General features: G+C 39.3%; 1 protein-coding gene across 2 annotated transcripts in view; it reads right to left on the reverse strand.

Annotated features, from left to right (window-relative positions):
- Positions 1-1,821: 1,821 nt before the first annotated feature.
- The window catches only part of LOC106707248 (G protein-coupled receptor kinase 2), a 67,562-nt gene continuing 50,445 nt past the window's right edge, over positions 1,822-18,938 (reverse strand). The window contains exons 3-13 of one of the 2 annotated variants that reach the window (XM_045684082.1): positions 15,960-16,072; positions 15,189-15,336; positions 14,887-15,092; positions 14,335-14,524; positions 13,526-13,658; positions 12,388-12,523; positions 5,612-5,752; positions 4,639-4,839; positions 4,070-4,253; positions 2,918-3,015; positions 1,822-2,351 (exon numbers count right to left, since the gene is read on the reverse strand). In XM_045684082.1, coding sequence (XP_045540038.1) covers positions 2,241-2,351; positions 2,918-3,015; positions 4,070-4,253; positions 4,639-4,839; positions 5,612-5,752; positions 12,388-12,523; positions 13,526-13,658; positions 14,335-14,524; positions 14,887-15,092; positions 15,189-15,336; positions 15,960-16,072 — 1,661 coding nt within the window. In that variant the 3' untranslated portion in view covers positions 1,822-2,240. Of the gene's footprint in view, positions 2,352-2,917; positions 3,016-4,069; positions 4,254-4,638; positions 4,840-5,611; positions 5,753-12,387; positions 12,524-13,525; positions 13,659-14,334; positions 14,525-14,886; positions 15,093-15,188; positions 15,352-15,959; positions 16,073-18,938 lie in introns of both variants that reach the window. The other variant, XM_045684081.1, reaches the window with a different exon arrangement.

The raw sequence follows: 18,938 nt of genomic DNA on the forward strand, positions 1-18,938 counted from the left end.
TTGATGCAAGTTCAGTGGAAATTTTACACAGAAAATTAGTTACTATTTTACTCCTAAAAAAAAAATAATACTCTATGACAGTTTTTTCTGTAAATTAAAGAAAATTTGTTGTAATTGTACCTGTAAGTGTAGTCTATGACAATTATAATTGTCCAATTAAAAAAAAAGTTTTTTTACTCTATGACAATTAGAATTGTCCAATTGAAAAAAAAAAATTTTTTTACTCTATGACAATTACAATTGTCCAATTGAAAAAAAAAGTTTTTTACTCTATGACAATTAAAATTGTCCAATTTAAAAAAAAAAGTTTTTTACTCTATGACAATAACAATTGTCCAATTGAAAAAATAACCCAGTTTTTTTTACTCTATGACACTTTTTATCAAAGAGTAAAAAATTATTCTATGACAATTTTAGTGTAGGAATTTAAATAGTAGTCGGGAAAGCTAAGTTTGTAACTATACTAATTTGTTCATGATGCGTTTACACTAAGCTTTAGTACACTAGAGCACTAGAAGCTAATCAACTGCAAACTAGAAATACAAGTTTGCATCAATAACCGCGGGTTTACACTGCCGAAAGACTTAAGATTCTCTTAGACCTTATAAAGCAACGTAAATATAAACTAATATCGTATATTTGTGTCGCGTACACACAACATTTAATCGCCGACGCGAATCGTCTATACCAGTGTTTCCCAAAGTGGGCGATAACGCCCCCTAGGAGGCGTTTGAAACCTAGGAGAGGGCGATAAGAGGCCCAAAAAGTGGAGGGTATTGAAATTAATTAAAGTAATGAAATTGTGGTTTTTAAGTTTTAGGGCTGAATAAAAATTAGGGGCGCTCTGAAATATTATTGATTTTCAAAGGGGGCGGTGAAAGAAAATAAGTTTTAAAATCACTGATCTAAACTAATATCGTATATTTGCGTCGCGTACACACAACATTGAATCGCCGACGCGAATCGTCTATTCGATCAGTAGAGGTAAAGCGAATACATGATAAATGTATATTGCTCCGCCATCTTGAAAAAATCACAGCGACTTTAACACAACGATTTCGACAAAATTGCGAGAGACTGATTTCCGCGACTAAAGAACAAGATGTCGGCGACGTGTGTATCATGTAAGTCGCCTAGCGACTAAAATCGCCTAGTATCGAAGATTTACGTCGCCGTGTGTACAAAGATCTTTATTCTACTTTGAAATATTTCTATGACATTATTGACACAAATTGTCTTTTTCATTCAAAGATAATGACAAATATAACGGCAGTGGAAACCCATATTTATTGCATTAAAAATTGTCTTGTACCGATATTTGCACAGTAAAAACCTACGGCTATTTTTATTAAAACTGTTTACCCCCAAATATGACAAATATAAGGATAATGTTTGTGCGTGAGTATTTTTTTAAATCATAAAATGTAAGAATTTCTAACAAACATTTTGTCAATTAAAAAATGCAAATTTATAATTATTTTTACTGCACTCAAAGTTTAATGAACACTTAAACAACGCCTTAGGGATCGTCCATTAATTATATGAGACTCTATTGGTTTAAAAAAATCACATGAATTTATTTTTTAAATTTAATAAATAAAATTTTGAAAATTAATTAATATTAATGGACGATAGTGTAAATGAACACTAAGGCTTTCCTTAAGTGTACATATAACGACTGTGAGTGCAATGGTTATAACAAACATTCGTTACAAATTGATATATGTATCCATTTAAATACCAAACAACTGTGTTATCTTAATGTCATTACTGATGACACCATGACACCAATAATGAGTCTGATTTACTCTTTTTTTTTGACCAAACAGTTCTCATATGACACTAAAACTTTGTAAACAGGTTTTATGTTTTAAATTTGAGGTCTAATTATTTGGGGGTCCTAACACCATAAGTGGTACCCCCAATTTTTTTTTAGGAAAATTAACTACCAACTTCCTTATTAACAGTTGTTAAATATCCCTTAGTGTTTAATTAATATGAGAAAATTGTATACGGCCTTAATTCGCCAAAATAGCGAAACGATTGCTGTTAGACATAAGAGATACCGCACGGAAAGAAGATATTTTTGCTACCTATGCGTTCTCCCTTAAGGGTGTCCCTTAGTGAAGATTTGATTACAATTAGCTTCAGTAGTTTACAAAGTTTCAGTATTAATTTGTTATAGTGTATAGGTACAGTGGAGGAAGTTGTAGGTGGAGTTGTTACGTGCGCGTGCGCTATCAGCTGTTCGCGTGCGCGTGCGCATGCGTCTGTGTTGAGTTGTTGAGGAGATGCTCCGGCACAGGTATCGGACGTAGTCGGGGAGGTATCTTCTTCTGGGGGCATAGCGTCTGGAAAGAAAGATAAGTATACATTAAGGACATAATTAATAGTGGCCATTTTTGAAAATCGACATTTCTCTTATTAAAAGTTGAGTTATCGATGTTAATTGTATGAAGGAAAAAATCTTTGTCTTTTAAATAATTATGTTTTATTTATAAATCTTTGTAATCGTGATGCTGTATGTCTGAGACGATATTCAATGATATGTGTGAAGTCAACCCGCACTTGGTCAGTTGATTATGACCTAGTCACCCCTAACTTAGGGTAGGCTCCGAAACCCCTCCTTGGGAAGCTCACTATACAGCTAATGATGATGATAAATCTTTGTACACTTTTTTAAAGGTTAAGAAAAGTTACAAATAAGTATTACTTTTATATAAATATATGTAAAAGTTTAGATGGATGGATGTTTAAATATAGAAAACCTCAACGTATCTTGATGAAATTAGTCACAGATATAGAATATAGTCTGGAAGAATAAATAGACTATTTATTGTGTTTCTTTTAGGGTAGAGTCGCAATCAACAGCTAGTAGTAGTATATATAAGTAAGGGTAGTGAGTTTCCAAACTGACCCGTCGTGCGAACATGAAGCAGCCTGAGTCTTCCTCCGGCGGGCTGACTGCGGGAGTCAGCTGCAGATCTGGAGTACGGCACTCCTTGTTGTCTTCACCTGAACATATACCACTGATAATGACGCTGACTGTACTTTGTTACAAGTAAAGATATTTGTTAATTTTCATCTGTGGTGGAATCAGCTTTAACAAAATACTTCACGAATACAGAAGACTATTGTTTTAATTTGTTTAGAATTATTGTTAATTTGTTGATTGTATAAACTAAGCGACCAGTGAGTACACTTAGACCCTGTGGGTTTTCGTACTGCTGACTATTATAAATTGTATTGTTTCTAAATTGTTTTTGTACAATAAATTAAAAAAAAATCTAACAGTGGTAGACGTCAGCAACAACAACATTTGTTGCTGGAATTGTTCAGCTCGTCTGGTGAAATACCACAACCTCACAGAAGACAGACTTCAAGTGGAAGTAATTCCAAGTACAGTCTGATGAGTGTGGTGCCGGAGGACTCATTTTAGTCCTCTTTCTCTACACACCCTTTTCTTATAAGGAAAGGATCGGAAGGGGAAGTGGATTTGTAGGAGTAGGCGATGCATGGAAATGGAAAATATTCTCATTTTTTGTGTCCCTTCCTCCGTGGATTAAAAAGCAACGCATCTGCAATGCGGATGTCTATGGGCAGCAGTAGCTTCGCTATTTCAGCGAATCAGATGGCTGCTCGCTCGTTTGTCACCTTATGTTATAAAAAAGCCTTAAGTAGAAGGTATCACACATGTGTGCCGAGCAAAATTTGACCAAATTTTAGTAATTTTCTCTTCCCACACTTTTTTAATGAGAAAAGAATAGGAAAAGAATCTGCCAGGGTAGGGGATGTAGTTGAAAGGAAAATAAGCTTTTTATATCGGTTCACTAATGGCTTTTTAAAACAGCTTTACTATCTTATATATATAAAAGAAAGTCGTGTTAGTTACACTATTTATAACTCAAGAACGGCTGAATCGATTTGACTGAAAATTGGTGGGCAGGTAGCTTAGAACCAGGAAACGGACATATGATAATTTTTACCCCGTTTTCTACTTTTTATACCGCGCGGACGGAGTCGCGTGTAAAAGCTAGTATATATTAAAAAAGTCACTAAATATATCTACCTCTAGCGAATACATTGAGCTCATTGAAGCACCCAGTCTCTATCATCTCACACTGCCAGGGAATGCTGACACTTCCCGTGTTAAATTTGCCATAGAACGTGTCATCTGCCGCGTCCAAGTTCACTCCCTTCACAGTAGAGAACTGTTCGATGTCCAATACGTCTTTTGCGTACACCGCGTGCGGCTGTGAGTGTACATAACAACCATTGGATTACTATCTTACTTATAAATACGTATATTTAAATGGATGGATGTTTGAAGATATCTCTGGAACGGTTCAATTGAAATTTGACACAGTTTAAATCAGGGATCCCGAAACTATTTTGGACAATAACCCCCTTTTCCAAAATAATCTGTTACCTCAGACTATAGCCAAATTATCTACTTTTAAGTTTTTATTATTATTTTTAATTCTGATTTAGTTCAATAGAAGACAAAGTAAGAGTTAGCAATGCTTTAAGACTACTTTGGGAATCCCTAATGTAGAACATAATCTGAAAAACCATATTATTATTTTTTTAATTATTTACGGAAGTATAGTCGTATATTAGAAATTATTTCATACATACATCAGGTACAAAAGGTGCTTCCAATAATCCAGCTTCTAGCCTGGGCCAGTTGAGCCTCTGGAAGAAGCGATGTGCTTTGACAGTATCAGCTCCTCGTCTCCCCGCACCTCCCAAACGAGCTGCGCAGCTCTTAGCCAGAAGTGCGCTGCACAATGCTCGTGCGCACTCACTGAACTTGCTCGAGTACTTCTCTTGTTCGTGCTGGAAAATAATTGCTTTATATTTATCAATAAATACAATATTAAAAGCTTATGTCATAGAATAGTGTAGTTTTTTTATATTACAAGGTGGTAAACGAGTAAGCGGCCACATGAATTCGCCAGAAATGGCGAAGCGACCTCTGCCCATACATTCGTAATTGCAGATGCGTTGCCTACCGTCAATCTACGAAGGAGACGCACAAAAAGAGAATATTTAACCTTCCTATGCATCTCCTCCTCCATCAAATCCACATCTTTTTCCCATACTTTCCTTATAAGAAATGGGTGGGAAGGGAAAGAGTACTAAAATGAGTCCTCCATCACCACACTCATCAGACTGTACTTGGAATTACTTCCACTTGACGTCTGTCTTCTGTGAGGTCGTGGTATTTCACTGAGCGAGGACAATTTGTGCAACAGTTGTTGTTGCTGACGTCTACCACTGTTAAAGTGTTCTAGTTCTAGTTTTACAACAGTGAAAGAATTCCTAAAATCACTTCTGTATATCTGAGTAAACAAACATATAATTTCACTTTATATTAGTGTTATTAATATGATTAAAGGTAGATAAGGCGTTTTCAATCGCATATGTCTATGAGTAATCGCTTCGCCATTTCGGCGAATTCAGATTGTCACAATATAAAAGAAATCCAAAGTAATGTTACTATTTTCGTAAAAGAGCATTCTATAGAACAAAAGTTGAGGAATCTGAGAAGTGCTTCAGATATGAAAGACAAGGATAATTCCTACGTATGTGAAAGAGTCAGTCTTACCTTAACCCTCCTATCAACCTCTTCTCTCTTCACCTTCTCCTTCCGAGCACGGAATGGAGCTCGACCTTCAATCATCTCGTACACGAGACATCCAAATGAGAACCAATCCGGACTGAAAGTGTACCGCTCGTTGTCTATCACCTGACAACATTAACATTGAGTTTTCACTAACGAAACATGTCTAAAGAAAGTGCAATAAGCAGAGGAGTTAAGAACTAGATTTGTAATTTACAGATCCAGGTTTCGAATATGTTTTTCGATTTACATATGTACATTTATCTAACATTCTTACGGTGAAGGAAAACATCGTGATGCACATATCTGAGAAGAAATTCAATGATATGTGTGAAGTCAACCAACCCGCACTTGGTCAGCGTTTGACTATGTCCTAGTCACTCCTAACTAAGGGTAGGCTCAGAGCGCCTCAATGGGAACGTATAATGAGCTGATGATGAAGTAAAATCCAGATTTAACTAGCAGTATAATGTAGTGTATTCTACTGTGGAGTAATATAATCTATAAAGGGATAGTAAAGTCTATGACGAAGTGTTACAATCTGTGGTGGGATATTGCAGTATGTGGCGAAGTATTATAGTCGGTGACGGAGTATTTAGCCTGTAGGTGACCTTCTACATATTCCAAAAAACACTCCACAGTCACACATACACACTCTTACATAACACACACACACACACACACACATAAATACAGGTGCTTGACGAGTGGTCGACGTCGCGCGTGACAACTAATTTTATTGACCTCTGATTGGCAATTTCAAAATTGCAACGCACAGCTGAGCGGGGGTCACTGACCGGTTTTGCACACGCACCGGACTTCAGTGGAGTTTTTACAGTGCCGCGATATACCACGCCGCTTACGATTTCTCAACCTGTGCTTTGTTTCTCGAACAGTGATATTTATCTTTCTCCTGTTACTTTTACTTTTCTTCTCTGTGTTGTACTCTCCTTCTTTATATTTATTGGTGTGTGTACGAGTGAGAATAAATTGTGTTGTGAATAACGGTCGCATCATTTCGCTACCTCACACCCTCACATCACCACATCTCTCACCTTCCACCGCACACCACATTGGTGACCCCGTGGAACATCAAGATGAGCAACACCGAGGATGCATTTCAGGAGGCACGAAGTTTGCAAAATGAACCTTCTGACCATGTATGTAAGGTTGGAATTCGCATACCACCGTTTTGGCCGGAGGAACCTGAGATATGGTTTGCCCAAGTGGAAGGTCAGTTTAGCATTGCCGGCATCACAAGCGACTCGACCAAATTTAATTATGCCATTGGTCAGCTGGGAAACCTATACTCCAAAGAGGTCAAGGATTTAATTGTCAATCCACCCTCCACCAACAAATTTGAAAAATTGAAATCGGAGCTGATTAAAAGACTAAGTGCATCAAAAGAAAAGAAGTTGACACAGCTGTTGATGCATGAGGAGATGGGTGACAGGAAGCCGTCACAGTTTCTTCGGCATCTTGAGAGCTTAGGCGGATCGCAAATCTCAACCGACTTTTTGAAGACAGTTTGGGTCAGCCGGTTACCTACCGGCATTCAGACGGTTTTGGCCGGACAGACTTCTACCACAATTGAAGAGATGGCGGACATAGCAGATAGGATCAATGACCTGGTCCCCTCGACACCTCAGGTGGCATCAACCAGCCGACAGAGTGAGAATGTCGACTTGGCCAGGGAGATCGCTGCTTTACGAAAGGAGGTCCAACAGCTGGCCCTCAGGCAACGAAGCGGCAGATCAAGAACCAGGTCCCGACTACGCGACCGTCAGCGCTCTTCGTCGAGATCCCAGTCCAGCTACCGGCGACACCCAGTCTGTTGGTACCACTTTAAATTCGCTGACAAGGCGACAAAGTGCTGCCCCCCATGTGACTTCAAGTCGGAAAACTCCAGAGGCAATCGGTAATGACGACCGACGATTGCCCTTCTTCAACTGGTCGCCTGTTCGTCACCGATCGCAAATCCAAGACACAGTTCCTGGTCGACACTGGGAGCGACCTCTGTGTCTTCCCGCGGTCGCTGCTGCGAGAGCGTCGTGCCCGGACTACGTATCAGCTAAGTGCCGCTAATGGTTCTTGTATAAACACATATGGTTATGTTCATTTACAACTTGACTTTTGTTTACGTAGAACTTATAAATGGCGTTTTGTTGTTGCCGATGTGACTAAACCTATTATAGGTGTAGATTTTTTAAATCATTACAATTTAATAGTTGACTGTCGTAACAAACGTATTATTGACAATACAACATTTGTAACAGCTTGTGCGTTGCGAGTTAAATGCAACGACATTTCATCGGTCAAAGTCCAATCGGGTGACTCGGGTTACCACAAAATTTTGTCGGACTTTCCCGATATTACTCGACCATCCGGCACGCACCGTATCATACCACACAACACGGTACATCACATTCGCACAACACCAGGACCACCAGTTTCATGTTCACCTCGTCGCCTCGCTCCTGACAAATTAAAAATCGCTAAAGAAGAATTCCAGACCATGATTGAATGCGGTATCGCTAGGCCGTCTGAAAGTCCTTGGTCGTCGCCGTTACATTTGGTACCCAAAAAGGACAACGGTTGGCGTCCTTGCGGGGACTATCGGATGTTAAATGCCAGGACAATTCCCGATAGGTATCCTATTAGGCATATACAGGACTTCGCTCACAGTATAGCAGGGTGTAAAGTGTTTAGTACACTGGATTTAGTAAAAGCGTACAACCAAATACCTGTGAGTCCAGAGGACATTCCCAAAACTGCAATAACAACCCCTTTTGGTTTGTATGAGTTCCCGTATATGAATTTTGGTCTTTCAAACGCAAGCCAAACGTTCCAGAGGTTTGTAGACGAAATGACAAGGGGACTTGATTTTTGTTATTGTTACTTAGACGATTTTTTAATTTTTTCAAAGGACGAAGTAGAACACAAAGACCATTTACGTATTATTTTCCAACGTTTAAAGGACTACGGTATGGTGATTAATGTGTCTAAGTGCGTTTTCGGGGCCCGAGACGTGTCATTTTTAGGATATCACATCTCCGCGAGTGGCACCAAACCACTAGACACTAAGATAGAAGCGATTAAAAATTTTCCCATTCCTACTAACATTCGTCAACTTAGGCGTTTTCTAGGAATGATTAATTTTTACAGACGTTTCTTACCGCGCGCGGCAGAATTACAAGCGCCACTAAACAAGTTATTAGTTGGCATAGTAAAAAACAACCAGCCGATAACATTGAAAGATGAGTCACTCGATGCGTTCGAGCGCTGTAAACAATCCCTTTCAGACGCTGCGTTATTAGCGCACCCGGATTGCCAAGCGAAACTCGCACTTGTTACCGACGCATCGGACACAGCTATCGGCGCTGTATTGCAACAATTTACTGATAACGCGTGGCAACCGCTTGCATTCTTTTCGCGCAAATTAAGTCCATCTCAAGTTAAGTATTCACCTTACGACAGAGAATTATTAGCTATTTATGAAGCCATTAAATATTTTAGGCACATGTTAGAAGCTAGACATTTTATTATTTATACTGACCACAAGCCGATCAGTTTCGCATTCCACGAAAGGAAGAAAAACTGTTCGCCTAGGCAGTATAGGCATTTAGATTATATCGCTCAATTTACTACGGATATTCGCCATATTTCCGGTAAGGATAATGTTGTTGCCGACACTTTATCGCGTGTCGAAGCGTTGGATCAACCTCTAGACTTAGAAGCCCTAGCTAACAGTCAGGCTACGGACCCCGAACTTCAAAAATTAATTACTGAAGGTTCGTCGTTACGTCTAGAAAAATTAACATTGCCCGGGTGTCGAACCCCATTGTACTGCGACGTAAGTACACCGACGTCTAGGCCATTTGTTACTAAATTTTTCCGTAGACAAGTATTCAATTGTTTACATTCGTTGAGCCATCCAGGCGCTAATACAACAGCGAAGTTAGTCACAGAACGCTACGTATGGCCGAGTGTTAGAAAAGACTGTCGTGAATGGGCAAAAACCTGTTTAGATTGTCAGCGCTGTAAGGTTACGCGACACGTTAGCGCACCGCTAGGCACATTTAATTTGCCCCGCGCAAGATTTAAACATGTACATATCGATCTCGTAGGGCCGTTGCCGTTATCGGATGGGTATCGATATTGTTTAACTTGCGTTGATCGCTTCACTCGGTGGCCCGAAGCCGTACCCATCGCGGATATTACAGCGGAGACAGTGGCTAAAGCGTTGCTTTCGTGCTGGATATCTCGTTTTGGCTGCCCGACGGATATTATAACAGACCGCGGCAGGCAGTTTGAGTCGGCGTTATTCCAACACCTCGCGAAAATAGCCGGATTTCAGCACAAGCGTACGACTGCTTACCACCCAGCAGCTAACGGTCTCGTTGAACGCTTCCATAGACAGTTGAAAGCGTCCATAATGTGCCATGCGCGAGAAAAATGGACCGAGTCTTTGCCGTGGGTATTGTTGGGAATACGATCTTCATTTAAAGAAGACTTGAATGCGTCCACTGCTGAACTCCTGTACGGGGAGCCTCTTAGGTTACCCGGGGAATTTTTTGACCCTTCAAGTAGCGGTACAACTGATGTCAGTGACTTCATCGCTAGATTGCGCGCTTTTGCGCAAAAGTTAAACCCAACCCCGGCCTCGCGACATGGAAACAAAAGCGTTTTCGTTTTTAACACTAGATTTACCAGACCAGTCATTTAGACTGGTTGTGCAATTTCAATTCAAACTTCCTACTATATTACACATTTTTTTTCAGAAATGATGTTATGACTTTTGTAGCTATAATAAGAGAGTACGTTTTATAAACTTAATGTTATTTTATATACATTAGTAACAAATATAATTTTTGTTGTTGACATTTATACCAGTACCAGTCAAAATGACAGGTTGTGTTTGTATGAAAAAATATATTTTGGGAATCATGAGACCGATACAGTACATATAGCACTGAAGCGTTTTTTGTTATCGTCTTTGGAGTCAACTTTTGCAGACAGGCAAGTTCGCTTTAGTCTCAGCAGTTTGGGATAAATTTATTGAAAACAGTAAAAATTGCTTCAAACCGGGAGCTTATATTACCGTGGATGAGCAACTTTTTCCAACAAAGGCCAGATGCAGATTTACTCAATATATGCCAAACAAACCCTCAAAAATTTGGCATAAAAATTTGGTTGGCGTCCGACGTAGAGACGAAATATGTGGTAAATGGCTTTCCGCATTTAGGAAAAGACGAAACACGAAATGCATCAACCCCCTAAGCGAATTGACCGTGATGAAACTTCTTGAACCATATACCATGAAGGGTAGAACTGTAACAACTGATAATTTTTTTTACAAGTATTCCTTTGGCGTTGAAATTACGATCTAAAAACACTTCATTACTTGGAACAATACGCGCAAACAAGAGGGAACTGCCGAAAATTTGCAAACTGAATAAAGACAGCATGGCACGTTTCTCAAGGTTGTTGTACCAATCTAATGGATGCACACTTACTGTTTATAAGAGCAAACCTAATAAAAAAGTACTAAGTACAAAACATAAACACATCAAAATTGATAAAGCTGCAAAGAAATTACCTGAATCCGTATCTTTTTATAATTATACCAAATTTTTTTTTTTTATGTAAATTTTTTATGCACCAGTCATTTTGACTGGTCTGGTAGAAATAGGTATATTCAAATCGCTGGTATATCTAGTGTTAAAGATCTCGCCAATACCGGTCACGTCTTCCTGCGAGAAGACGCGGTGCGGGCGTCATTACAACCTGCGTATACCGGCCCTCATAAGGTCGTTTCTCGGAGTGACAAATCTTTTACTATATTGATTAACGGGAAGGAAGTGACAGTCTCGATTGATCGTCTTAAGCCAGCGTACATTTTATGCGACAACACCAACAGTACCGCAACTAATGACGAACCTGTGACTGCGGAGTACACGACCCGTTCGGGACGTAAGGTAAAGTTTACCGATTTTTATCGCCCTTAACCAGGTCTCTGGAGGGGGGTGATGTAGGTGACCTTCTACATATTCCAAAAAACACTCCACAGTCACACATACACACTCTTACATAACACACACACACACACACACACATAAATACAGGTGCTTGACGAGTGGTCGACGTCGCGCGTGACAACTAATTTTATTGACCTCTGATTGGCAATTTCAAAATTGCAACGCACAGCTGAGCGGGGGTCACTGACCGGTTTTGCACACGCACCGGACTTCAGTGGAGTTTTTACAGTGCCGCGATATACCACGCCGCTTACGATTTCTCAACCTGTGCTTTGTTTCTCGAACAGTGATATTTATCTTTCTCCTGTTACTTTTACTTTTCTTCTCTGTGTTGTACTCTCCTTCTATATATTTATTGGTGTGTGTACGAGTGAGAATAAATTGTGTTGTGAATAACGGTCGCATCATTTCGCTACCTCACACCCTCACATCACCACATCTCTCACCTTCCACCGCACACCACAAGCCTATGCCGGGGCCTTTCAGTCTATGACAAAGTACTATAATCTGTGACGGAGTTTAGTCTGTGGCGGGTTAGCACAATCTATAACAGATTGTTATAGTCTTTGACGTATTATTCTGAGCCGGAGTATATTCTGTGACGGAGTATCACAGTCTATGACTATAGTCTGTAATGAGTTGTAATGAGAGTCTGTGGCGTAGTATTCCGTGTCGGAGTATAGTATGTGGCGTAGTATTCTGTGTCGGGGTAGTGCACAGTACCTCAGGCGCCATGTAGCCGACGGTACCGACGCGGCCGCGCACAGTGCCGCCCTCGGGCACATCAACGGCCAGGCCGAGGTCGGAGATGCGAACATGTCCCGCATCGTCCAGCAGAATGTTCTCCGGCTTGCAATCTCTGAGATATCACTGTCTTTTACTACGACACTTATTTATTTGTATGGGAGGCGAAGCGGGGATTTTTGGATTTACTGGAGCGTGGAAGTTAACCTTTGCAAGCAATCAAGTACACTTAGATCAAGTTTTTATTTACGAGTAGTATTTTGATCGGATATCCTAGAACCGCGGCTCTTTATAGAGTGTTTTATTTGTGGTAGGATTGCTGGATTACCAGATGGGAAACTTTATGTTTGAGTACCAAGCTCGAGTAAATCCCAAAATCCCCACTTCGCCTCACCTACTATTAATTATAAATTTTAACGTAAACTTATAGTCATGATTTTACCGAAGACTTTTCACATAGCAATTTTAAGGAGACAACCTTCTATGGTCGAACTATACGACGTTTTTTGTATGCAAACGAACCTGAATAAGTGAGAGTCCATGGAACCTATTTGTCATACTTATAGAGGTTTCTATGTAACCCGAGTTTTTTGCCTATGGAGGTCGTCCGGATAACTACTCTCGCTTATCCAGGCAAACAGTAAAGTTTTGAAAACATCACTATTTATATAAAATATGAAAGGTCATATAAACTACTATCTGTCACCCGACTTCGTCCGCGAGGAGGAAAAATACTTAATAGGGGTATGAAAAATAGATAGTAACCGATTCTCAGATATACTAAATATGCATATACAATTTCATAATAAAAATCGGTGAAGCTGTTTCAGAGGAACATGGTAACTAACATTGTGACACAAGAATCTATATATATATAAAATGAATTGCTGTTCGTTAGTCTCACTAAAACTCGAGAACGGCTAAACGGATTTATCTTATCTTATTCTTGAAATGTTCGTGGAGGTCTAGGGAAGGTTTAAAAGACGAGAAAAATTCATACCGCTATTAGTTTTTTTTTTCAGCGCGCGGACGGAGTCGCGGGCGACAGCTAGTTTTATATAAATTACTAGATGTATGTCATATTGTATAATGTAAAGTGTAATTTGTCTTGTTATACCTGTAGACAATGCCCATCTTGTGTAAATGTTCTAGACCACAGGCAACCTGCGCTGCGTAGAACCTCGCGCGCTCCAGACCTAGGCCAGTGTCGGCGCCACACATGTTGTAGATATGAAACTTCAGGTCTCCACCTAGAATATGACATAGTTACCATCTTAAACCTCTTTTCCACTAACCGTTGATTTCTGAGACCAAAATTTTTGTATAAACATATCGTCATCCCTGTCATTGCCTTTGACAAAACAGAGACAACAATATGTTTTAAACGAAGATTTTGATTTCAGAAAACCACGGTAAGACTAGTCGAATACTCCGCACAATTATTTCAATAGTCGATGCCACACTCTAGAATACCAGCCCATATTTTTGAACAATTATTTAAGTTATAAAAAATAACCCTAAACTTAGGAGACGCTTTAGGTTATATATTTTCAAGCCAATAAACTTAGGTGAATAAATTGAAAAAAAAAAGTTATGCGAGAAAAGGACAAAAATTACAAGCCAATAGCAGTAAAGATGGATGGTTGCCATAGTAACGGTAATTCTCAGCCAATGACGAAGGTTTTCGTTGTCATGCAAACATTTTAATTTTTGACATTAGCAATTGAAAATTTCACGCAATAAAACAATAAAAGAATTTCATGCAGATGAAGCCGCACGGGAACAGCTAGTTATCAATAAAATTCCAGTATAAGAAATCATTTTTAATATACGACTTTTAGCGACAAACGTTTATCCCTAGAGTAAATATTTCAGCTTTAATATTCCAAGGAGATATAAATTTAAAGAAAGTTAAATGTAACTGACCGTTCATAATAGTGAGTACCAAACAGAGGGCATCTTTAGTCTCGTAAGCGTACGCCAAATTGACAACGAAGCGTGAGTTTATTCGCTGCAGGATTTGCTTCTCTATCAACACCATCGCTTCTCCTTTACGCTTCTTAATTCTCTTCTTTTCTAGCTTCTTGCAAGCGTACATCTTGCCTGTTGCTCTCACCTACAAGGTTGGGATGTTGAGATTTTAAATAAGTAAAACTTTGTTTGTTTTTTTTTAATAATTTAAATTAATAACGTTGAGAAATTCTATAGCCCCAGGTTACGGAATAATAACCAAGTGATAAGTCGAAATTTATCTCATTGCAAATAATAAGGCAATTTTTTTACAAGTAGAACACCGCGAACAGACCTGACTGTACCTAGCAAGGATAGAACTTGCACATTGTAAATTAGTGTTTATGCACTAGTTCTGAATCTGCAGTATTGATCTAATTACATTTAAGGTAGGCTATGGTTTCATCTACTTTCGATTACTTCTTCTCTGTCTCTCTTTCTCATGTACCACGTATATTGTTATCTCACCTGGCACGCACAGACCTCTCCGAAGCCGCCTTTACCCAGCACCCGGTACATTCGGAACGTGTGCTGAGTGACCGGCTGCGCTTCCAGCCATTTCCACTGCAGGTACCGATGGAAGTACATCGATCTTTCGAACTCCGCGAACGGCGCACCTGCGAGAAAACTCTTCACGCAGCGCACGCACTCCCCAAATATGTCTTTAGATCCGCCTGGAAGATTTTTTATTTTTTTAAGTTATTACAATAGAAAAAAATATTTTTTAAATATTCGAAAAGTAAATAAATCTTGGATGTAGGTCACTTTACCTTCAAGCAATGAGCAGGCGTCATCGACGACTGTGGGCACCACAACATCGGTGACGGCCTCGCCACCCTCGGGCTTCAGGTATCTGCCGAATACCTCCGCGGCGAGCGCAACGCGCGTCTCCTCCAGACCCACCTCGTACCGCTCCACCTGTACACGCGATAGCTTTCTGCGGTTTATCATCTACCCAAAAAACGCCATGTTAGACAGCCAGTATACTAGTTTCACACAAGGGTAGAACAGAGAGACACTGCAGTACTGCCATCAAAAACCAAGTAGCCATGATTGGAAATAAACCTTGAAGAATATAGCAATAGCAATATAAATAAAAGGTTTTTTTTACATCAAAACTGGACAACGGCTACTGGAATTAGTCGAAATAGAGACCGCTGCCCATAAACATCTGCAATTTCAGATGCGTTGCCTACCTTTAATCAACGGAGAAGGGGACGCACAAAAAGACGATATTTTTCCTTCCTATGGGATATTCCACGATATCCCCGTCTTGAGTAAAATGTAGTTCCTCTTCCCATCCTTTCCTAATAAGAAAGGGTGGAAAGGGAAAGAGGACTAAAATAAGGCCTACGGCACCACACTCATCTCACCTGTCTTCTGTGTGGTCGTGGTATTTCACCGGTCGCTCCGGCCCATTCGTGCACCCAACAAATATTGTTGTTGCGGAATCTACCACTAAGAGGTACGATTTAATACCTTGTTTTATTTACAAAGAGTCAATGTATCCATGAGATATCAAAAAAGGTATGAATACATACGGCATCGAGAAATCCATTGTACTTGTGATACTGGGGCCGCGTCCGCTCGCAAAACTGTCGGAACAACAGCTTGCCGATCGGCTGCTGGTCCACCACGTAATCGTAGCCAACATCTACAAACAAAAATACAAAGACATCTTACTAATATTATAAATGCGAAAGTTTAGATGGATGCATAGTAGACGTTTCTATATTCGAACTCCGGAATGGCTGAACGGAACTTGATGAAATCTGTTATAGACAAGAACACAGTTTGGAAGAATACATGGGCTACTTATTAAGTTTTTTAAATTCCATGCAGACGGAGTCGCGGGTGACAGCTAGTATATTTCTTACTGCGGCTTTCGACTGTATCAATACATGTTATCCTTATTATACTCGTATCAAGAAGAATGTCTAATGTTATCTAAAAGCTTCTGAGGTTACAGGGAATGATGAAGGGTAAATATCCTTTAAGCATCCCCATCTATGTTGGTAAGAGGTTGGCGACTCATCTGTAGCCTTTATTGTTGTCTTTGGGCAGCGGTAACTTTACTATTTAAGAGAATTCAAGTGGCCGCTTACAAGCGACTACCTTGTATGTTTTTTTTTATAGGAGAAGGGGGCAAACGAGCAACGGACCGAAAGTTATTTGATCCAACGCCCATGGACATCCGCAACGCCAGAGGAATCGCAGATGCGTTGCCAGTCTTTAAGGAAGGTATACGATCTTTTCTTGAAGGTCCCTATGTAGTTATGCCAAGATAGATAATACAAGCAGACACAATTAGTGACTAGTATTAAACAAAAAAAAAATCTCACATTTGTTATTGTTCATATTAAGCTTACAAATAACAATAATATTTATATGTAGTCTAAATAATGTCGGTTGGAATATGTCTGACTCAGAGATAAGATATCGTAAGTAAATTATTTGTTGGTGATTAAGAGCTACTTAAATCTACAGTAGTCATAACATTTACTACGTTCAATCATTTAATTATAACTTAAAAGGAATATTAGTGTGGATTTTACATTAAGATACTCCTTAGTGACTCTGAGTATGGCAGTTAGATACTTTTTAATTATCTATCTCTTACCAGTTACCATAACTTTAGGAGTATTACCACGGTTACAATTCTCAACTATAAAAATGACTTTAGCGTTCAAATATTTGTCCTTATAATTAATTAAAACATCTCTTAGGTATTTGAAATCTTACTGATATTATAAATGCGAATGTTTAGATGGATGGATGGATGTTTGTTTGAAGATATCTCCGGGTCAAAGGATCTTGATGAAATTAGTTACGGCTTTTTTTTTTTTTATATTAAAGGCGGCAAATGAGCAAATGGCCACCTGGATTCATCGCACTAGCGAGGCGACCGTTGCCCATAGACATCCGCAAATTCAGATGCCTACCTTTAATCGACGGAGAAGGGGACGCACAGAAAGAGGATATTTCTCCTTCCTATGCGTCCCCTCTTCCGCCAAATCCACTTCCCCCTCCCATCCTTTCCTAACAAGAAAAGGGTGGGAAGAGCAAGAGGACTAAAATTAGGCCTCCGGTACCACACTCATCAGACGAAACGCGGAATTGCTTCCACTTGCCTGTCTTCTGTATGGTCGTGGTATTGCACCGGTCAAGGCCAATTCGTGCACCCAACAAATATTGTTGTTGCGGGATCTACTACTGGTACAGTTACGGTTGTAGACTATAGTCTCGAAGAAGACATAGGCTACTTATGAAGTTTTTTTTTAATTCCGCGCGGACGGAGTCGCGCGGTCGGGCGATAGTTAGTAATTGAATAAACATAACTGTTACTGTCGAGGGAGGGAAGAACGCTTAGCTTAATTAACTCATACAATTTGGGTCACTAGTGTCCCTCTAGTGGGACACGCCTCTGAAGAGACAAAGGACTTTTAATTCTACATTCCACTAGTTGCTACTCGCGATTTAGTACACGTGGAATTAAAAAAAAGTGTTTTTTTTTTAGTCAAATTTAGTCTTACTTCTTATTAATATTTTATCAATCAAAGTTATAATGCGAATATTTAGATGGATGGATGGATGTTTGTTTGAAGGTATCTCTGGAACGGCTCAATGGATCTTGATGAAATTTGGCACAGATGTAGAACACAGCTAGGAAGAACACATAGACTACTATAGTTTTAAATCTGCGCGGACGGAGTCGCAGGCGCCAGTTAGCATTATCCAAAAATATGAATGTTAGGATGGACTGGAATAGTAACAAACACTTGAGGTCTCCGAAACGGCTCAACGGATCATGTTAAAATTTTTATAGATGTAGAACACAGTCTGAAAGAACACATAGGCTACCTATGTTCCCGTGGGATACGTTTGATTCACATATTGACTCGATAACTCCGCAACGTCTTAACACATATTGAAATTTGCCGCAGATATAGATACATTTCCCTTTTTCAATTCTGCGTAGAAGAAGTTGCGGGCAAAAGCTAGTAAATATATTAATAGGTAAATTATATAACATATAACGCAAGTTATGGATATATAAGAGAATTCACTCTGCTTGGTTAATGCATGAACCATGTTACGTAAAACAAATGAAACAGAAATGTAACAAAAATAACGACGTATATTTTATCGCGACACTCTGAAGTCTACGAAATCACTTATAAAAGTTATAGTCTGCGACAAAGATGGAGGAAGACAGAAGAAAGTATGTATGGATTGTTTGAAAGAGGATATCAAGAATTCAGATATGACGGCTAATAGAGATTGTATGGAGGACTACTATGCCGACATTTAAATAGGTCACATTTGACACTTCATTAAAATCCAACAACGTGACCTTGTAACGGCGAACATAAAATATTATTTATTTTTTTAAAGTTAGAACTTTTCACACGATTGCTTACATTTGTTCAAATTTAAATAACATTTTTATTACAATCATGTCAATCGAACGTCGTTACAATATTGCGTCAGTGAACTTTTTTTTTAAACACTAAGGATCG

This window comes from Papilio machaon, chromosome 24 (assembly GCF_912999745.1).
Source record: "Papilio machaon chromosome 24, ilPapMach1.1, whole genome shotgun sequence".
NCBI classification, from domain to species: Eukaryota; Metazoa; Arthropoda; class Insecta; order Lepidoptera; family Papilionidae; genus Papilio; species Papilio machaon.